General features: G+C 35.6%; 1 protein-coding gene across 3 annotated transcripts in view; it reads right to left on the minus strand.

The window, feature by feature from the left end:
- Positions 1 to 11,725: 11,725 nt before the first annotated feature.
- The window catches only part of LOC131166268 (beta-amylase 7-like), a 37,501-nt gene continuing 25,821 nt past the window's right edge, over positions 11,726 to 23,405 (minus strand). For all 3 annotated transcript variants that reach the window (XM_058124666.1, XM_058124665.1, XM_058124667.1), the window contains 5 exons: positions 22,711 to 22,875; positions 18,318 to 18,578; positions 17,277 to 17,495; positions 16,847 to 17,066; positions 11,726 to 11,944 (listed from right to left, as the gene is read on the minus strand). In XM_058124666.1, the coding sequence (XP_057980649.1) occupies positions 11,916 to 11,944; positions 16,847 to 17,066; positions 17,277 to 17,495; positions 18,318 to 18,578; positions 22,711 to 22,875 (894 nt within the window). In that variant the 3' untranslated portion in view covers positions 11,726 to 11,915. The remainder of the gene's footprint in view (positions 11,945 to 16,846; positions 17,067 to 17,276; positions 17,496 to 18,317; positions 18,579 to 22,710; positions 22,876 to 23,405) is intronic.

A 23,405-nucleotide genomic window follows, 5' to 3' on the forward strand; every position in this document is an offset into this window, starting at 1 on the left:
GCGTACGATAAGGTTCAGCTCATCAGAGATAGAATCAGTGCAGCTCAAAGCCGATAGAAGAGTTATGTCGATAATCACCGTAGGAAATTAGAATTTAATATTGGGGATCATGTATTTCTGAAAATAGCTTCGTTAAAAGGAGTTATGAGGTTTGGAAGAAAGGGTAAACTTAACCCTAGGTTTATCAGTCCATTTGAGATCCTAGAGAAAGTGGGACCGATTGCCTACAGGTTAGCCTTACCGCCCATGTTATCTAGAATTCACGACGTATTCCACATTTCTATGTTGAGAAAATACGTCCCATACCCTTCTCATATTATCAGTTATGGTGAATTAGAGATTAGTGATTCACTAGACTATGAGGAGGTACCCGTGCAGATTCTGGACAGAAGAGAACACAAACTACATAATAAGAAGATTCCTTTGGTAAAGGTTCTATGGAGGAATCATGTAATAGAAGAGGCTTCTTGGGAACTTGAAGAACAGATCAGATAGAAATACCCACAATTGTTCCAAGAAGTTCAGACGTAACTAGAGAATATAAATGATTGAATAATGTTTCTTTTGCAAGTACAAGAAATAATTTAGTTAGTAAGTAATATTTTAGTTTTTGGAGAAATTTTATTTTGGTATATGTAATCTCCCAAAACTTGAAATGTAACCACGGTATTCCTTCGCTATAAGTGAGGGTAAGTAATAAAATAAGTAGACCGTTTTACTTTTAAAAGGAAGCAGAGTTGTATGAATAGTAACTTTTGAGGACGAAATTTTATAAGGAAGGGAGAATGTAACGACTTGAAGAATAATGGTGTTTAAATAATAAATAAAGGGGAAAAAGGGGAAATAGTAACAGAAGGAGGCAGCAGGCTTCGTTGACGAACGCTTTGCGTTCGTCGACGACGTTTCATTATGAGCTCTTCGACGAAGGTGTGTTTCGTCGACGAGAAGATATCAAGAGGATAATTGGGCCTCTGAATTTTGTCGATGAAGGGGAGAGTTCGTTGATGAATTTCCTCTTAACCTCGTCGATGAGGTGACGTGACTTGTTGACAAAGCCCATGTTATAAATAGTGTAAAGCTCAGATTTTATGCAGAAAAATCGACGGAAATCTCTCTCTCTCTCTTTCTCCCTCCTCCCTTGCGGTTTCTCTCTCCTCTCTCTTCGATTTCGGCTCCGTCGTTTGCCAGATCGACAATCTAAGGCCACCTCGATACTCCTGGGGGAAATTCTTTCCAAATCAACCAGAGCGGATCGTTGGTGGGATTGAGTTAAAATTCATCCCTGAGTTAAGGTAAGACTTTTTATACAAAATTTGGTCTTACCGTAGTTATAGGAAATGTTATTCACGAAAAAAATACTGAAGTTTAGTTTTGAGAGTTTTCGAATTCAGGGTGTTGAATGGGGAACCCTGTGGGTGTAGGATGAATTGATTTTTAGGGGGTTTCTTCTTAGTGTTAGGTAAGGGAATAAATTAAAGCAGTTATTTTCCATGCAAATTATATTATTATTATTTATTAGCAAATTTATTTTCAGGAAACATGTATAATATATATGAAGAGATTGGTAATAATGCATGTTTGAGAAAATACTATTATTATGTTGAAATGTATATATATATTAATATGATATGCTAGGAAATATGATTTTTAGAATGGAATGTACAATTTATTCAGTATTGTGTGGCATGAATATTATTTTACCTAAAAAGTATTATGTTATGGAAATTTTACGAATAAAGCATGTCTTTACAGATTATGAGATAATGCAACATATTATGGTTTCAAAATACATGATAAATGAATTATGTATTCAGAATGATATTTATGAAATGTTCGCCACAAGGCCGTGATTGATAGCTGGTGCAAGGCCATGTATGATATATGATTTCGGCGCAAGGCCGCATGTATGATTTTGGCACAAGACCACATATATGAAAGTAAATGGCGCAAGGCTGTAAGTTTTTATGTTATTACAGAACATGCTATCAATCTATTTACATTAAACTGTATATTATCATGTATTATGTATTATCAGAACTCGGATAATAGCTCAGTTCAGCTACAAGAGCACGGTACCGTTGCTATACAGATAAGATATCTATGTTCAGACTTGTGCTAACCACCCCGCAAGGGGGTGGGAGATGGATAGTCGATGTGGCTTTCAGTGTAGAGTTGTAGACGTCCACCTGTAAGTCCGGACCAGGGTGTGGCGGGCCCATCATACTTACAGACATTTTTGACTCGGCAGTGGTCGGCCAACCATTGTCGGGTCCAGCTTTCGGGCTACACAACCCGTCATGGAGGGTAATACATGACATCAGCTAGTTGTACATCTTGGGTAGATTTTCAGTATTACAGTTATATTATATATTTCATGATCAGTATGAATTATTAGAAACTATGAAAGTATACAATTATTCAGTATGTTATGATGAATGTTTTTCAGCTTATGAAATGTACTGTATATGTATTATAGTACTAAATATTCATGTTGCCACACAACTGTATTTAGTTTATTTTCCTTTACTAAGAAGTGTCTCACCCCCGAACTAAAATAATTTTTAGGAAACCCAGAAGGACTGGCGGATTGAGGCCATCGTTAGGAGGGTAAGTTTGAACTAGGATTAGGAGATTTTGATGTGGGATCGTAGAGTTATTTTTGTATTTTTTGAGATTATATATAAATACAGTGTTTTGGATTATAGTTAACTCTGGCATTATGTATTTGTGGTTATGAGAATGTGATTTACATTTACTGCTGCTTAGATTTCCACTGTGTATGTCAGGAATGTCACCGTTACCCACGGGTTCGAGTTGACTATGTTATTAAATATGTGTTATTATATGATAAGAGAAGAATGTCGTTACAACCTTGATAGGTATTAGTTGTAACCACACTCAAACTAAATGGGCAAGGTTACATAAGGTATTAGAGCAAATGAGCGTTACATGTATGGACGTGTAATTTTCCCAATCCTCCAGAACTCTCGCTTTTAAAATAATGTTGCATATGTGAATACAGTCTATATGTGTTTTAACAATTGTTGTCATTTAACAATGATTATATTTTGTATATACTAAAATTCATCTGCCACACACTCATAATAATTTATTCCATCCTTACTAAGAAGTGTCTTACCTCGTCATTATCAAATATTTTTCAGATGCCCTTTGGAGAGAGACAGGAATCAGAGTAGTGCAGCGGAAGCGTGGGTGGGGTTAGAAATAGTAGTTTAGATTAATAATTAAATTTATTATTTATGGTTTATCTTAGAATTTCTAAGAATGTATTTAAATTTGTTATTGGAGATATTCTTGTAATAAAAGGTTTTTAGTACTTTAGTATATAAATATTGAGGTCTTCCGTTGTATAATTATTTGGTATTAGAAATTTATTATTTTTAAATAACACTCTGGACCCTAGTTTCGGGTTCGGGGCGTTACATAAATCGTCGATGGTTTTTCTGGGTTTCCTAAAACCGTCGACGATTTTTCTAGGTTCCCTAAAATCGTTGATGGTTTGGTTATGTACCAAACCATTTTCTTTCTTGCAATAAGCTTAAAAAATCCTCACAAGTTTAAGAGATGTCTTGAGAAGCACACATGCCTAGTTAATGCCTAGTTTTGCAAAACCTCTCCTTATTAGGGGTTTCGTTAAGATATCTGCTAGTTGATTCTTGGTTTTAGCTCAATGTCCCCTCTTTGCACATGGTCTCAAATAAAATGGTGCCGAATTTCAATATGCTTAGTCCTAGAGTGTAGGCATGGGTTTTCCGATATGTTGATGGTATTGGTATTGTCACAATGAATTGGTGTTCCCTTTACCAAATTGAAATTCTCAAGTTGTTGCTTCATATATAACGCTTGAGTACAACAACTATCGGCTACTATATATTCAGCCTCAGTGGTTGAAAGGGCAACTAAGGCCTGTTTCTTGCAAAACCATGAAGCGAGAGTGTCCAAGAAAGTGACACGTTCCACTAGTACTTTTTCTATCGGTTTTGCACCCCCATAGTCAGCATCTGAATAGCAGACGAGATCAAATGGAGCATTCTTAGGGTAAAAGAGTCCTAAGTCATGTGTTCCTGTTAGGTACCTAAATATTCTCTTAACGACATTGAGATATGACTCTTTGGGATATGATTGGAATCTAGCACACAAGAAAACACTAAACATAATGTCTGTCCTGCTAGAGGTGAGGTATAATAAACTACCAATCATTTCTCTATATAATTTTTGGTCAACATTCTTCCCTTTTTCATCACTATCAAGCTTTGTTGTTATGCTCATAGGGGTTGTTTTGGTTTTTCCTATTTCAAGTTTAAATTTCCTGAGCATGTCTTTTACGTAATTAGCTTGATTAATGAATATTCCATTTTTTAATTTTTTAATTTGCAAACCAAGGAAGAAGATTAATTTCCCCATCATACTCATCTCAAATGTTTCATGCATAGTTTAGGCAAATTCTTTACACATAATTTCATTCATAGCACCAAAAATGATATCATCTAGGTAAATCTGTATGACTAGCATATCATTTTCCTTATGTTTCAAGAACAAGGTAGTATCAAATTGTCCTCTTGTGAAGCCATCTTCCAAGTGAAACTTGCTTAAGCGTTCATACCAAACTCTTGGTGCTTGCTTAAGTCCATATAGGGCTTTTGAAAGTTTAGATACATGTTCGGGGTGAGTATGACTCTCAAAACCTGAGGCTTGTCTAACATATACTTCTTTATTAATATAACCATTCAAAAATGCACTTTTGACATCCATTTGAAATAATTTGAAAATTTTGAAGCATGCAAAAGCAAGCAACATCCTAATAGCCTCAATTCTTGCCACAGGGACATAAGTTTCATCGCAATCGATTCCTTCTTGTTGATTATACCCTTGTGCAACTAGCCTTACTTTATTTCTCACAATGCTACCATCTTCATCTTTCTTATTCCTAAACACCCATTTAGTGCCTATTATCGTTGTGATCTTGGGTTTAGGAACCAAATCCCATACTCTGTTTCTTTCAAATTGGTCAAGTTCTTCTTGCATGGCGATGATCCAATTCTCATTATTTTTAGCCTCCTCAAAGTTTTTAGGCTCTATTTGAGACATGAAGGCTATATGATTACACTCACTTCTTAAGTGAGACCTCGTACTAACTCCTTGGGATGGATTACCTATGATGAGATCATCTGGGTGGTTTCTAGCAAATTTCCAAGCTCTAGGGAGTTCCTGATTTTCTTCTTCAGGTTCATAGACTCTTCCTAAGGTGATGACTCTTGATGATCATTTTTTATTTCTTGGGAATTTTCATTTTGTTCATTATTTATCTTAAGTTGCTCAAGTTCCATTTTAACTCTCATGGTAGCCACTTGATCATCCAAGTCAACTGCTATTTTGGGTGCATATGGGTTAGTTTCATAAAAAACAACATGTGTTGACTTTTGAACAGTTTGGGTTCTTTTATTAAACACTCTATAAATTTTACTGTTCATTGCATAGCCTAGAAAGATTCCTTCATCGGATTTTGAGTCAAATTTTGCTAAGCGGACTCTATCATTTAAAATGAAGCATTTGCATCCAAAGACCTTAAAGTGTGAGATGTTTGGGTTTCTACCCTTCCATATTTCATATGGGGTTTTGCCTATTTTGGATCTAATAATCACAGGATTACTAACATAGCAAGCAGTACTAACGGTTTCAGCCCAAAAATATTTTGGAAGTTTGTGTTCATTTAGCATTGTTCTAGCCATTTCCTAGAGCGTTCGGTTCTTTCTTTCAACTACTCCATTCTGTTGTGGGGTTTTTGGTGTGGAGAAGTTGTGTGAATAACCATTTTTGTTGCAAAAGTCTTCAAGTTCGTTGTTTCTAAATTCTCTTCCCATATCACTCCTAATGTGGATAATTGACATTCCTTTTTCATTTTGAACTTTTCCACAAAAATGAATAAAAGCATTACAAGTCTCACTTTTGTTTGCAAGTAAAATAACCCATAAAAATCTTGAGAAATCATCAACAATAACAAATGCATACAATTTTATGGTTTTTCTTGCAACATCATTTGACCCAAATAGATCAAGGTGTATTAATTCTAAAGGTCTTGATGTGAAAATCATTTTCTTAGTTTTGAAAGATGATTTACTTTGTTTTCCATATTGGCAAGCATCACAAACTTTGTCTTTAATATAGTTGTCCTTAGGTAAGCCATTCACTAGTTCTTTAGAGGATAATCTATGCAAGAGATCCATGCTAACGTGACCTAACCTCCTATGCCATAGCCAACTAGTTTCACTTGTTACGGCCAAACATCTAACATCACAAGAATCAACATCATCAAATTCAATGGTGTAGATGTTTGATTCTCGTTTGCCTACTAAGATAGTATTTCCATTTAAGTCAGTTAATAAGCATTGTGTGGATTGAAATAAAACATTTAGTCCTTTGTCGCATCGCTGACTAACACTAAACAAGTTATGCTTAAGTGTATCTACAAGTGCAACATTATCAATAGATAGAGATGAATTACCTATTTTACCTTTGTCGATGATTCTTCCCTTGGCATTGTCTCCGAACGTCACAAGCCATTCCTTTTTGTGGGAAAGAAAAGTAAATTTACTAGCGTCTCCTATCATGTGCCTTGAACACCTGCTGTCAAGGAACCACTTATTCTTCATCAAAGAGGTTTTCAAGAAAACCTGCAAATAGAATTAGGTGATTTGTTTTGGTACCCAATTTTCCTTGGGTCCTATGGGGTTAATGTTCTTGATCACCCATACCTACTTCTTTCATTTTTTTTTTTTTTTTTTTTCCTCTAAAAGAACAAGTAAAGCGTACATGACCCTTTCTTTCATAGTATAGGCAAGTTTTATTAGCATGCAAAGGGTTTGATTTAGGTGTTGGATTTTTTCTTGGTAATGAGTTTCTTTCGACGCATAGATTATTGAAATCAATAGATTTAGACGATGAGAAACCGTAATCTAAACCTTCTTTGAAAATCCCAAATTTTTGAACCTTAAATAATTTTTCAAAATTCTCGTTTCCATATGTAAACTTGTAGATGGTCTTACTTTGGTCATTCAATTTTCCTTTTCAAAGAAAAGTTTTCCTCAAAACTTTCATCAAATTGATTTTTCAATTTTTCATTTTTTTTTTTGGAAAAATTCATGATCTAATTGAGAACTTTCATCAACTTTTTCAATTTTTGATTTCAAAGACGCATTTTCTTCTTTTAAAACAAAACAAAGACATTTTTTTTTTCTTGCATTTTAAGTGTGTTTCTTCAAGATGTTTATTTCTTCTTTTAATTGCAATTAATTCATTATAAAGTTTCCTACAAGTATCTTCTAACTCATCATATGAAGGAGAGTATTCGTCGTCAGAATTTACCTCATCTAGCTCGTCCGCCATGAAGCAAAAATTTGCAACTTCTTCTTCGTTTTCTCCGTCTGTAGTTAGTCCATCGAGCTCATCCCACTCGGTTGCATTCATGGCCTTTTATTTCTTTTTATTCCTTTGCTGATTATTGCCTTTGTTTTTTAAAAGAGGACATTCAGCCATTCAGTGTCCGGGCTTCTTACAATTGTATCACTTCATGCTCGATTCTCCCTTATTCTTTTGCTTACCACCCTTCTTGTTTAGCAAGAAATTTCTGATTCTTTTAGTGATGAGAGCTATTTCTTCATCATTTTCACTCTCTTCTTCTTCCATGATTTCCTTTTTGCTTGCTTTCTATAAAGCCATGTCTTTCATCTTTTTCGGCTTTTCTACTTTAGTTGCAGCATTCTTCTTCTTGATCTCATAAGTCATGAGAGACCCAATGAGCTCATTAAGAGTAACCTTGGATAAATTTTTTGCTTCTTCAACTATTGTAGACTTTGCGTGCCACAATTCCGGTAATGACTGAAGAACTTTCTGCACATTGTCTTCCATAGAGTATTCCCTATCAACTGCTTTCAAACCATTTGTTATATGTGTAAAATGTGTAAACATGGAAGTGATTGACTCACCTTCATCCATTTTAAACATTTCATACTCTTTAACCAACATATAAATTTTTGACTTTTTAAACTTGAGATATACCTTCATACGTTACCTGGAGCTTCTCCCACATTTCCTTTGCAGTGTTGCATCCGCAAGTACAGTTGTACTCTATCACTCACAGCACAATAGAGAATTTTTTTGTTTTCTAGTTTAGTTGAACAACCCTTGAGTCGGCGTCCAACAACTTCTTGTTTGGTATGAGCTCACCATTGCCATTTTGAAAACGTAATCTCCTTCGGTGATCACATTCCACATTTTCAAGTCGTATGATTGGATGAAGATTGTCATTTGGTCTTTCCATGCTGGGTAGTTGCTTCCGTTGAACTTTGGTGGATGATCGACAGATTGTCCTTGGGAAAACATATCTGCCATTTGATCTTTGTGCTCTAGATGTTACTCCAAAAGACTAGAGACTAGCTCTGATACCACTTGTTGGCCTGGGTGTGCGTCTAGAGGGGGGTGAATAGGCGTTCTTTGTGGATAATTAATTTTTATACAAACACAAAAACTCCTTGGCAAGAAGCAAGAGTGATATACCACAATATATTTGAAAGCAAATAAACACAAGCAAGTAAAGTAAGAAAGACAAGGGAAAAAGAAGCTTAACACAGTGATGTTAATGTGGTTTGTCACCAAGCCTACGTCCAGTCCAACTCAAGGATTCCCAAATCCACTAAGCAATCCCCTTCAAGGTGCAGAAGCCTTTACAACATGAGTACAAAACCTAGCTGCTCACCAAGAGCTTCAACCCTAGGTGTTCACCAAGAACTACCTCAATGAAAGCTCACCAAAAGCCTTCTAGATTCAAACAACAATAAATGGAAACATTACAATAAGCTGCTCCTTCTTGAGCTGATGATACAATATAAACCTCACACTACTATTTGTTGTAACTGATGTGTAACTAAGAACAAGTAGCAAGAGAGCCTTTGAGCAAGTGATGAACAACTATTAATGCTTCAACTAACTTCATAAACAATCAATGCTCAATTAATTTTTTCAATGAATGCTAAAAGACTATATTTATAGCCAAGGAGATGAACTAACCATTGGCAATTAATGAGGCAAGGCAAATAAAAAACTAATTGTTTTAGCGCATTTATTATGGTTTGCCTCCGTGCAAAACCGTTGACTTTTTTTTGTAGGACGACCATATTTTGGCTCAAACCGTTGATGGTTTTTTGTAGGCCATGCCCTTTTTAGAAAACCATCTAAGCACTTGATTTGAACCATTTCCTTTGGGTGCTTATCCATTGTTTAAACAAAATATGGACCAATTTAGTGAGTTATTAACATGCTAATCTTGTTTAAAACTTGTCCTTATAAAAGTTTGTTAAGGTATAGGATATCTTGTAAAAGCATATTTGAAAACTTATTGAGTTTGTTAATGATATCCTAAAACTATCATGCAGATGCAATTGCTCAACTCTTGCTAAGTATTCTTACCAACATCATGCCTCAAGAGTTATTGGAATATCCCACCTCACACACAACCCATTATACATATAAAACATTATATGGTTTTCGGTTGGTTGCGCCTTGAGTATTCCTGTATGCTTTTGTTCATTGCTTCATCAAGGTTCGTCTTGATCCTTATGCTTGCTTTGGTATCCACTTGTTTATCTGAACTGAACTTGAGGAAAAATATTAGCTAACCTAAGAACCACTAATGGGTTATTATCATCAAAATAAGCTGAAATGAATAACTTTAGCCACTGGGGCTAACAAATTATATTTATTAGTATGTGTATATATAATTAAGCAATTACAAAATGTTTTGAACTATGAGGATTTGTGTGGTTGAATAATAAAGTAAAATTCAATAAACAGATTCAACCCTAACCTTATATTAAATAACAAAAATTAACCAAATTAACCTCATATTAAATAATAGCTATATATAACAAATAATATATAGCAAATTAACAAATTCAAATTCAAATACAAATAACAGAATGAAACCCTAACCTCATATTGGGGGTTTCCGGATGCAAAATCCAAATAATAAATCTTCCAATCAAACTACCGAATCCTTGAATGAAACTAACAATTGAAAGAGTTATTAATCGATGTGTTGAGGGCTTTGACATACGTCATCTCCCCTTTTTTATAATTTCCTCCCTCCAATGGTCACTTGCTACGAGCTATGTTCCTCCTCCCTCCCTCCAACGGTCACGTGCTACGAGTCCAATCTCTAGCTTGTTGTTGCTATCCTTTCCTCTGCCACTGCTCTCTGCAAGTTTGTGAGGAATGGAGGAGGAAGGAGACTTGAAACGATCCAGCTAGTTTTGCTATGTGTCAGCAAATGGTTCATTTCCTAACTAAAACTCCCTAGACCATCAAGCGAGTTTTAAGTGCCACACATCAACCATTGGGGTGCCCTTGTTATTTAACACTCGTTGGATGGTCCAACGAGTTTTCTTTAAATCTTGTTAGACGATTCATCGAGATTTGAAATGCATCAAAATGGAAAAAATTGTTCCAATCAAATTGTTATTTAATATTTTATTAAATAATAAAATAAAAAATAGAAAAAAACTACAAATTATTTGGTTATGTTTGATTTACAAAAAGGAATAAGATGAGTAAAATCAAAATTATTAAATATAATAATTTTCAAAAAAGTCATGCAGAAAGAATAAAAAAAAATTTATACTATTTCATTCAATATGAAATAGGATACAAATAAACATTATTTAAAAATCCTTTTCTCCTTGTATATCCCACTTTATGGACTAATACAACAATAACCCTATTTTTAATAAATCATAAAATCTCTATACTATGATGATTCTATTTCAAGGAATAGACATGATCCGGCAAATATAACCTTCGTATCTGTTCATTTCTATAAATATATATAAGAAAACCAGACAAAATGAAAAATTTTTACATGGAATTAACCAAAAATAGGAAAACCAATGGGTATGGGCGTGCTTAAAATGAAAATTTGATATGTCAAAGAGTATGACAGTATGCATAAGCCAGGGCGCTTGAATCGGAGGACCCATGGTTGAGAGGGTATGGCATGTCACATAGCCAGTGTGTTTCTTCTTTTGACATCATGCATATTTTTATTTCACAAACTCAGTACTCAAAACAGGTTGGATGGTAGCGTCTGAAAAGAAAAAATAACAGAAGGTAAAGGATCTGATTATCACCAGAGTGAAGTCAAAAGCAGTATTAGGCAATTCTCCCTTTGAATTTCACTGCCTCAAGACTACACCTTCAACGTCCAAAATGCATTGATGATTACATTACAAATACAGCTTGGAAAGCATATAAAAAATCCAATGCTCCTTGATCTAACATGCAACTTAAAAGGGCATGATGATCACCAACCTCTTCCAAGCCTACCATTAGGGTGGATGAGTTATCCAGGACAAGAACAATTGTCACAAATTCCATGAGATTCATTTGAGGGCAGTTGCTTTGGTATCTCGATGCCAAGTGCATTGAAAAAGCACCTGCTGCCCGCAAAGCAAATAAATTTTACCCACAACCAGCTGAATGGCAGTATCCCAACTGCTCCAATGGCATCACCAAAAGGTGTAACCCTTTGGGACAACTAAATGTCAAGACATTATCTTTCCTTCAGTTGTGCTGTAAACCTCTGATTGATGAATTATGATCTATAAATATTGCAAGAGTACTGTTGAAAAATTAGGCTATATGTTAACAAGAAGACTTGATGCAAACATGGATCAGTGCAATGCCATGATTTTTTATAAATGTACTCATTTACAGAGGAGTATTTGAACATTAAAAATATATAGATATGATGTCCCTACGCTGCAACAAAGGAAACAGGGACCAGCCTTTTGTAATGGAAGAGAGATAATTAATTACACAAGTCGAAGAACCATTTTCTTGTATCACTATAACTGGAGGTTAAGAACTGCTTCCCCTACAATAAAAAGTAAGATAAAATGTCAAAAGAAACACATCACATCATTTAATAAATGTAAAGTGGCATCAATGAGGTGGATCGATTCCATTGACTTTTCAGAATTCAGGCTAGATTTCTTTATGTGGGTGGGGGGTTATACTTCATTATCAATAATGCCACTTTGAAACATAACCTTACTACATTCTCATAAAGAGGAATGCCAGAGTTCTGGACAGGAAAAATGTTTTACAATGATGAAGGAAACAATTATTCATTATTCATCAAACTTTCACAATCCAAATGCTTTTTAGAATGTTGAGCAATGAGTGATTAAATGTCCTAGCTCTCATGCAAATCAGTGTCTCAAAATTCAATCATTCAACTGTGTTCAAGATGGAAACAAAAATGAATCCATATTGCTTTCCACAGTAATCAGGAACAAGTCTTTTTCTTGCAAATGCAATTGTGAATAAAACAAGTCCAGGATTTATGACTCCATGTAAATCTCAATTATGCACATGGTTTGTGTTGATGGATACCTATTTGTCACAGCTCTGTTCTAGAAGATGGAATTCCTGCTTCAATCTCTGTTGACTTCATAACTGAAATAACTCCAATCCTGCAGTGGTGGCAAATGCCACCTCGATGCATGTAGAACGGAAGGAATTTGGGGGGTAAATAAATCTGATTCCCCTAATCTTACATTCTGCAGTAAGGAGTAAAATAAAAAGGAATTTGTTTTTTGGGTGCTAAAAGATGGGTAAATAGATTCAGACAATACAGCTATGGAATCAGTACCTCCAATGTACCACAGCTATCTCCACCAATATAACCAACTCCATTATGCAACGACCACTTGAGGCACCACTACCACCTCCATCACTTTAACCACTACAGTCACCACCTCTATCAAAACAACAGGGCAAACACCAGGATCACCACAACCCAATTGCCTGGCCACTGATACAACCACTGCAACACAAAACCACTGCCTTCACAAGCATCCACCAAAACAGCTACATACACTTCCAACTAATCATTTTTACTGCCCATGCACACACCATCACCATGACTGCTAACCTTGATTACAATCCTTTTCTAGTGCTGCAAAACTCTTATGTTAAGCAATCATTTCGTAAGGACTTTTAAGTAGTTCAGTAATTAAGCATTACAATGATACTAGAGTAGTTTCTGGATACTGCCACCATTTGCTTCTTACCCGCATGAAGAGGACATGTGGCATAGAGGTCAGAGGTTTTCCATCTCAAAGGAAGCAAACAGTGGGTAGGAGGATGCTGCAGAATCATGTGATTAGTGCACATAGAGGAGTGACTACTATGATGCTTGGCTTCTTACCTACATGAAGAGGACAGTGGCATAGAGGTCAGAGGTGTCCCATCCCACAAAAAGACCAGACAGCAAGTTGGTGGATGCTGCAGAACCACATGATCAATCCATATAGACTATTTCCCCAATTTAAGGAAGTTGGAAAGCATTCAGAGCTGCAGCCTCGACCATTCACAAAATAAAGTGAAAGCTGACTAGCAATTGGAAAATGGACTCGAGAAAATTTGTGGAGTATATGACATGAAATGAGTACTAGACTGAGACTAGGCTTGGCAATCCAAGTTACCAGAAGGTAGAGCAAGACAATGTGGGAGAGCAGGCCTTTCAAAGATATCACATAGTCTGGAGTGAGTCTAAAGCAATTCACAGATTTAAGCATTTCTTTTCGCCATATATGTCTGTGCAAATACATGAGAATGTATTTTTGTACTCATGCATTCATGTACCCTCCAATATGTATATATTTTTTTTTTTCTAAATGAATCTGCCACAAATTCACAAATTCAAAATTTGTAGTTCACATATTTCCAGTGGATCAGAATGTTTTGCAACTAACAAACAGCATATCCAAAAAGAAACAGTCACCAAAATGAGCATGAATGTGGTTGAGAACTTGACTAGCATAACTCTAAAAGATAAATTAAGGAACCAACATATTAGTTGTTAGGCGTAGAACTATAGAACTTGTAGAAGATAAGGGAGGGGTGGTTAAGAAGCTTTGGGCACCCTCCACTGCAGGACAAAATTACACATTAGTTGTGAGTTGGGCATAGAACTTGTAGAAGATGAGATAAGGGAGGGACAGTTAAGAAGCTTTCGGAACCCTCCAATGCAAATAATGCACCAGTTAGGAGTGGGCAAATAAGAGGGGAAGGGATAGACCTAGAGTAACTTAGGCTCATATATTAAGGATTTGGAAGCCTCCATTTGTCATATGATATTGCCCATAGATTGCGCATAATGGCAAAAAGGATTCATGTAGCCAACTCAGCAAAAAAGGATTCATGTAGGGATGTCATTAAGGAGGGGTTCGATTTCCAAGCCTCCTTGATTTATAGATTGTTTCACTGCCTTCCTCTTAATTAAGTGGTACTTGAACTCCAAATTATGCCAAAAGAATCTCTTTTGCACATCTACCATTCTGTTGGCAGCCAAACAAACAAGGGAATGGGACCAGGGAGGGGGAGGGGGGAGGATAGGAAATAAATTGGCAGATTTGAAAATTCACTCTTAATAAGAGAATGTCTCCTCCTTTTTGACAGAATTTCTTTTTCACCCAGCTAGCTTCTTTTCAAAATTTTCACTGATGGGATCTAATATGCCTTTTCCTTGAATTTAGGTTTAGAATTCGATCAGAATCTATCCTGCAAAATAAGAGAGTTGTCAGCGAAAACTGAAAAGCAAGTCAGAAATCTTCATTTCACTGCTTCCTCTTCCCAACTCAAAAAACCCTCCAGAAATCCTGCCTCCATAGTCCTTCTCACTAGCCTAGAATTCCCATAATCAGTATAAACAGTAAAGTGGAGAGTGGGGGTCTCCTTTTTTGAGAATTAAGGTTTAAAGAAACCAGAGGGATTTCCATTATGTAAAATGGAATGACATCATAGGTTTATATAAATGGAAAACCATCTTAAATTTGTGGGATTCTTTGAACAGGAGTTCAAAACACTAATTGCTGACCCAACAGAATCCATTTTGAAAAACATTTAAAAAAGACTAAAAACATAGGAGACAGGATCCAAAAATTGCACTATGAAATAATCAGACAGGACGCAGAAAGAGTACGAGACTTATTGGAACACGGAATTCCACTTATAAATATCCCAAGAACTAGTTTCTTCTTCAAATAAAGAACACAAGAATAATTATGTTGAGGGGAATGGAATATCAATGTTCAAGTCAAGTCAAGTATGAGCACAGCATACTTTTTAAGTGTTGCATGGAGCCTTTAATTGATACCACAGACCAAGTAAGTTCTTGAGCTTGAGGGGTACTTCACAGAATAGGAAGAAGGCATAGTTGACCATGAGGTTGTATGAACAATCCAAGAAAAAAGGATGACGAAAGGACGATGGAAACTGTTGTGTGATTACAAAATATCAAAGGAAAAAAGTAGCATTTTCACCAGGAGTTGGGATTCCCACCACTCCTTTAGGATGAACGCAATTGTTTCTTTGGATGAAAGATCTGCTGTGCTTGTTATTTGTTAGATTCACAGTTAAGGGCTACAACTAAATAGATTAAACTCAAGACCTGCTGGTGTTGATGACAAAATCAGTAAGCCCAGTAGCAGCAGCCAGTAGCCAGTAGCCACAGCATGCATTAACTCTAAAGGGGTAGGTTGCAGCAGGAAGCACATTAAAAATAACACATTGGATAGCTGTCCTGCAGGCAGCATCTACCTTTCTGCTTAAGCAGGTTGTGCTGACAATGCCTACTGGCCCAACCAGCATCACAGACTCCCTTCAGTCAGCATTTTCCTTGATGCCAAGCTAAGCACCTCAAGCAATCCCATGAATTAATGGCAGGGACTTCATAACCCCTAGAGAACAAGCATTAAGCACATTCAAAGCTTCCTTGACTCCACTCTTGATTGAAGAAGATGGAAAGCCCAGGCAGTGACACCTGTCATGTGGCACCTTAAGGGAATGGTCAAAGTTGCCAAGGTTTGACATACATTGTTTGCCCACAACCTAAAAGCTCAAGATTTCAGGCAAAGTGGTAGTCTAATATCATACTAGAGCCATGGTTTTCAGGAGGTCTTGGGTTCTATTCTTTGTTGCCCACGCATATCAACAATTTGTAAAAATTCTCTTATTTCCCCTTTGTTAAGGCTTGATATACATTGTTGGCGCACAAACTTATAGGCTAACAGCTTAAGCTTGTAAATCCAGTGGTAATCTAAAATGGTCTCAGGGCTATGGTTGGCAGGAGGTCCTGGGTTCTAGTCTTATTGCCCCTGTTTATTGCAAGTTTGTAAAAAAAAATAAATTATCATGTTCCCAATAATGAGGGTTATAATGTTTTTTGTTGTTTGTTTATCTCTCCATGTGCATTCGGGGAAGTGTTAATGCTTGATATACATTGTTGGTCTACAACCAAACAGCTTAAGCATTTAGGTCATGCGGTAATCTAACACTAACAATGGTTTTTATTTATTGTTTGTTTACCTCGCCATGTGCATTTAGGCTGCACACCTGCAGTGTTGAGGCTTGATATACATTGTTGGCCCACAATCTAACAACTTAAGCTTTTAGTTCAAGTGGTAATCTAAATTTTTGTGCAGGAGGGGGAAAGCGTCCATAGCTTGACTTATCCATTGCAGGTGCCAGATGGCATTATCCAATAGTGTCCACATGGCTCCTTTCAAGTCCAACAATCATGTGAAAATTGGACCGCTGAATTATGAGCAAAGAAGTCCACCTCTAAATATTAGGAAACTCCAAAAATTGAATGAGAAAAAAAATTTCCTACCAACGAATGGTTGAACATTAATTGCTAAAGAAAATCCAGACTTGCAAAGACCATAAGCATGTCGAAAAAAAAAAATACACAGGATCTCCAAGTTTTTACCGTGCATTCTCTTCACAAAACGTTCAAATTCCATGAAGTTGTGCCTTTCCATGAGAAGCGGACACAGCCGAAGATAGGTAAAAGATAACAAATGCCTTCCATCTGGATCATTCAAGGGCTTGGCATTTTCCAATATCTTGTTATATCCTTCTCTATCATGACAAGGAAGAGCATTCTCACTGGAAACAGGAACATGAACATCCCATGCAGCATTCAGCACCTAAAAAATGAGCATAATAATATTCAGTCAATAAATTCCCACAATGAAAAAGCAGTTTTAAGGAGTTATTTGGCATGCTGATTTTTTTACGTTGGCCTAAAGAGACGAAAGCTTTTGAAAAATATTACTTTTTTTCTTGAAATAAACAGCAAAGGTATACAGGAAATAATTATAACTAATCGGAATGTCAGTTAATTCTTTAATGCTTACTTGCCAAGCTAACCCCTCAGGATCTGTCATTGCCTTTGGGATGTCTTCATGTTGATCTAACATGAACACTTCAGAACATGAGAAGTTCAAAGCAGCTCCATGTTTCTTTAGCATTGCCACCGGCAATGCATAACCATCACGATTGCATGGGTTGTAAAACCCAGCAGTTAATTCGGCAGCATGGCTGGATGCCTTGTACCACCAGTAAATACCTGGTATCTGCTCAGCAATCAAGATACAGAAATAGGCTTGATCAAGAGATAACAAGTGAAACAACTCCAGAATGCAGTTTTTTCATCCTAAGACAGAAATCCGAATTCAAATCCTAATACAGAAATCCGAATTCAAATAATCTTACTACAGAAAAACATAAAGGAAAAAAAGGGCAAAGAATTCCACTCCCAATAATTGATATATTAGTCATGATTTATGTTTCATTTGACAAAAACTAGTCAACATCTACCTGCATTTTACAGTACATGTTCACTTAATAAGAACATACTATGACAACCATACTCTCATGGATAATTACAAGCTAACAACATCTCTCACAGGGTACTTGATTTCTTATCTTGCTTTCCTATTAATAAAAAGTAAATGTACACAAAACACCACATGCCTTTCACCAATAACTTAACTAAGTTCACAAATTGAAGGTGGAGCTTGCGCAGCTCAAAATTTGCAATCCTGGAGTTAAGTCTTGCCAGTTTAAGTTGAAAGTCTGAGCTTATTGAGTAAAACAGTGAATTAAGTTATGCTTGGAAACTGAAAATCAACAACTAAAAAAACAAAAAAAACAAAAACTACAAACAAATACCTTTCTAGATCAAATCTAGAACTCAAAAATAGACTTGAGCAATGAAAAATGCTGAAAAAAACTCTCAATTTTCCCCGAAAAGAATATAAATGTAACTTCAGGAACAATTTTAGATAATCCAATGAATCCAATTGATAATAAAATGAAGAAAACAACAACCTTCAATTGCAGCCAAGAGTCCATCTTTCTAGCAATGAAAGAAAGCTTCTGAAAGGCTGACTCACCTTTGCTGCAATACAGGTGCCTTCAAATGCTAATTTAGCAAGCGGAAGTACCCGGTCACCATGATCAACCAAAACCTGAGAGTACCAATTTAGGAAGAACCTTCCATAATAGCCATCATAATCTCCTCCATCACGAAAAAATCCTGCTTCTTGTGGCTGGGAATTGTAAGAACCTGCATTATCTGGACCCTTAGCCCAAAAGGAGTGTCCTCTTGTTTCTGCAGCCTTCCTTAAGCTTTTCATTAAATACTGATCGTAACACTACAAATGAAACATCTTGGTTGGATACTCTTGGAAAATACAAAGTTCCGGATTATTAAAAAGTGCAAGTATGTGTGTGTGGGGCAAGCAATTTGTGAAGGTGGTACATGAAGACAAAAACATAAGAGAAAAAAAAAAAAGGAACAAACTACATAAAAAGATTGGGGAGTTAAACTAACTATCACATCATGTGTGGCAGTGGAATGGAATAAAAAATTGAATAGAGAGGATGCAAAAATCAAGAGAGAAATTGGATTCTGTTCCTACCTATGAAGCATATAGTAAATTTCTTCATGACAATATAAATGTTATTAATAGTATTTTCTGTGACCCAGCCAACATGCAGATCCTATTACTCTGTTAAGTCCATATCCACACAAAGACAGATGTGTTGGCCTAAACAAGGCTAACGACTCTAAATTTTGATGATAACAAAGTAAGGTTATTTAATATTCTTCAAAGTTGTGATATTTTAGGTAAAATAGATATTGAAGCCTAGCATACTTCATATGATCAAGGAACATCTTTTGAAAGCTCAAATAAAATTCAAGTGATCAATATTGAAAGCTCAAGGATCAATGAAGCTCAGAACCAAAGAGACCTTAAAGCAATAAAGATTTGAAATTCAGAAACAAAGAGAACTCAAAGTAGTAATTTCAAGATTTCAAGGAGTTCAAGAAATGATGAGAGTCAATAGGACATATAATGTAAGTACTTCAAGTAGATTCATACATGAAATTTCTTGTTGAAGCTCATTAGGTACAAAGAGACTTAGAGACCTTATTTTAAAACTTGGAACATATTTTTCATGAAAACAAATTGACATTCCAAAAATTGAGAAGCAAAGAGAGTTAGTACAAAAATATTTTAAAAACCAGAATTTTTGTCTTGACAGGAACCTGACTGAAAATAGTCAGTAGACTGCCAATTAAGTATTTTTAAAATACACAGACAGAAGGTCGTTACGCTACTGCCTGGACCTTGATAGGCGCCTGACAAGGTATTTTGAGAAGCCTGTCTAGGTTTCATTAGGCTGTTGTCACCCTTTTGCCTGTTTTTTAAAATTGAGAAATTCAGTGACAGGCAGGCGACCACAAGGTGATAGATGATTGCCACCCTATTGCCTGTGAAAATTAACTGTGTAATTTATTGACAAGCGCTTGACTAAAAACTCTCAGGCTACTGCCACGTAGCAGATTTTAAATTTTATAACGGACATATTTTTGAAAAATAGATTGCTTAGGGCTCAAACCTATTCAAAACTTGGACACTAGTCCAAGTAAACTTGGGGATCAAGTTAGAAATTTTTCTAAATCTATAAATACCCTCAAGACCAATGAATTTATACACCAAGAATCAATTATAACTCTCATATTCTCTCAATTGTTCTCAAACTCTCAAAGGCTCTCTCACTCTCATCTTGTGCATGAATCCTACTGAAGTACTGCTGTCTTTCATCACTGAAATTGTGCATCAAGTTCTAAATCTTTCATCCATTGAAAGAACCATTTGGTGATATACTCTTGGAGCTTCAATTTGATTTTCATATTTGAATTGCTTTGAAGTATATAGATTGAATTTGTACTAATCAGCTCCTTTGAGAGCATCTCTTGTACACCTTCTCTTAAATCTTGTCTTGTAGATTGATTGACGGTTCAGGTGCTTGAATCGTTGGACCGAACAAGAGGATATTGTTTGGAGAGGTGCAGCTCTAGCCTAATTGAAGGAGTGACCAAGTGAGGGGTATCACTTCGAGAGGCGGGCTTTAGCCTATTGAAGGAGTGTGTAATGGTGTTGTTCCGCCCAGAAAAGGAACTGATATAGTGGAATCCTTTGGTGATTTGCCAAAGGCGAGGACGTAGGCTGGGGATAAGCCTAACCTCGTAAAAACCCAGTGTCTCTCCCTTTCCCTTACTCTCTTTACTTTCAGCATAAATATAAACTGCGTGGATGTTTTAAATTCTTAATCATAAATGCTACGGAGTTTGGAAATTAAATAAATTGAAATTTAAATAGTTTTTGGGCTTACGGAAACCGAAAGGGAGTAAAATGGTTTATCCATACTTTACAGCATGGTTTTAAATAAAGGCCGCGACCGTTACGTAACGCCGTTACGTAAAGGTTTTTTGGGTTACCGATACTGTTACACACTGCGAAATCGGTGGGAAGAAAAATCACGGTCGTAGCGGCCATTACGGCCTGCAACCGTTACGTAAAGGCCGCTACGGCCATTACGTAACCGCTACAGGACTGTTACACCAAAAAAATATTTTAGTTTTTACTTTTTCTTCTCACTTTTTCTCTCTCTTTCATATATCATTCGCAATATACCAAGTCGCAAGAGGAGGAAAAGATTATAATGAGGATGACAATGATGCAAAATTTACTATTTCTTTAAATACTCACAATAGATGCATTAATTAACAATTTCAAAATACTAACTTGTTAGGAATTTTTTTCTTTTTTAATAATATTAGTAATGTGATATTTATGTTCTTTATTTTTCAACTTCAACCTTCTTTCTTTTCTAGCTATTTTATATTTATATTATTCGTATGTCTTATGTGTCTAATAGATTAATGGAGTGTATAATGTATTTTATTTTATTAATTCATTTAGCACACATAAGAATTTATCACAGATAAGAACGATGAGAAGTATAAATACGTGCACACATGTAATTTTCTATCAATGATGGTTTAAAACAAATGTAAATTTGTTGCCCTTACCAAATAACTTAGTTACTCGAACTAAAGGGTCCAAAAATACACTAAAACCCTTTCTAAGAATGGCTAAAAGTTTAAAACATGCAAGTATGCTAATATGTGCAACGTTGTGCGTGCTTCAAAAAAATTCACGACCGTTACACCCGCTTCCCGTTATGTAACATCCGCAACTCCTGCTTCCCGTTACACCCGTTACCGTTACGCTATGCTACCCACTACCGCGATTTAAAACCATGCTTTGCGGAAACCGTAAGGAAGTACGTTGATTGGTGAAACACCCAAAGACTCTTTAAACTGAAAGTTTATTTAAAGTCTAAATTCTTGGAAAGAGTGTTGTGCTTCATATTGAGTAATCAATTATCCACAGGGTTTGCATTAACCACAGGGCTTACATAAATTCATATACACAGGGCTGCAAACAAACAAATACTTTAAATTCGAGAATTGCCATTGAGTTGCATATAATATCTTGAGTTGGTACTTTTGGTTGTTTACTTTAAAGTTGATTGGAGGATTGTTTGAATATTGATTTACTTATAGTAAGTTTTGTTTAAATTGTATGGTTGTAAAGAAATAAGGTTTGGTTGTGTGATTGCTGAATTAATAAGAGGTTAAGAACTCTCGCAAAGAATTAAAAGAAAATTTTAAAAACCCAATTCACCCCCCCTCTTGGGAACACTATTCTATTTTCAAGATGTTACTTGAATAACTCCGGTTATAGAGTGCCTTTGAATGGTTACAAAATTCCTCAGCCAAAGTGGTTGAAGTTAGAACCAAGAAAATATGAATAAGGAGAAAATGACTTGGCACCTAAAATACTTCTAGTTTTTTTAGCACATTAACAACTTCTCGAGCAAATATGTCTAGTCTCCCACTACCTTGAGAAAGGATTCAATGCCTATTGTGATAAGTATGACCCCCATGCTGTGCTTTCTAATTATCAGTTTTTATTCAAAACTTTTAGGCTGCCCTGCTTTCCCTCTCCTTCCTTTCCCCCAATTTTTCACTTAATTTCATTCTGTTTATCATATGAGAACCAAATGCTGTTTCTATAATTTTTCATTATAAACTTTAAAAATCTAATTCTTATTTTTTCCCCTTTTTTTCTCACTATTTTTACTTCAATTTTTTTTGCTCTTCCAAGCAAAAGCATAGAAAAATAAAAACAATGGCAACCTGCAATGGGAATGTGTAAGCAAGCAGTGGAGTTAAAGATGACAGAATGAGTAATTATACTCCAGGCTATGAAACCAAAAATACTGGTATCTTGGAAGTATTCTAAGTAACTCCTCAAAAATTATAATACATACTAGAAAAATATAATATATATTAGATTAAAATGTATTAAATATATAACAAGAACTTGCAACACTGCAGGGTTTAATAATATATATTCAGTAAATTACCTGGAATTCACCAACACCAGGATATCTCCAACCATGCTTTACAGGATAAGATGGGTATCGCAGTTCTCCACAGGGACCCAATCCAACTTCAATCATAGAGATAATACCATCCTCAAAGAAATCACTAAATTCTACTCGGAAACTTCGCATGTAGTCAAAGTAAACCTGCATCAGTTTGTCAAAAAATGAAACATTAGAATTTTAACTTAATATTTTTAACTTGCCATTATTATTTGCAATGGATGTCTGGGAAAAAAACAAAAGAAGATACAATTACGTTAACTTAATGGATAGCAAAAAAAATATTCTATTTAAATTATTTTATAGGAAAAGCATCAGAAATTCAAGTTAGAGCAGCTCTGGTTTAGATAAACATAACAAGAAACTTCAGATTTACTGCCAGATAATTAAAACCAAACAGCTATTTGTCCACGACAGAATCAGATAAAATCAATATCACTAAACAGGAATAAACCTTATGTACACACTCTGCTGTTGTTGGACCAAAGGAAATTTCTATGATGTAGGGCAAAGGTGAAAAAAACAGAAGAAAGTATCTTCAAAATCAAGTTTATCTGCTCAAAATTTATGATGAATGCAGACAAAATAAAAAGAAGAAACAAAGAAAGAATATTCTTCAGGAGAATAGAATTATTAATTCATAGGCGTTAGCTTCTATTAAAACGAAATACCTT

Source organism: Malania oleifera, chromosome 10 (assembly GCF_029873635.1).
Source record: "Malania oleifera isolate guangnan ecotype guangnan chromosome 10, ASM2987363v1, whole genome shotgun sequence".
Lineage (NCBI taxonomy): Eukaryota > Viridiplantae > Streptophyta > Magnoliopsida > Santalales > Ximeniaceae > Malania > Malania oleifera.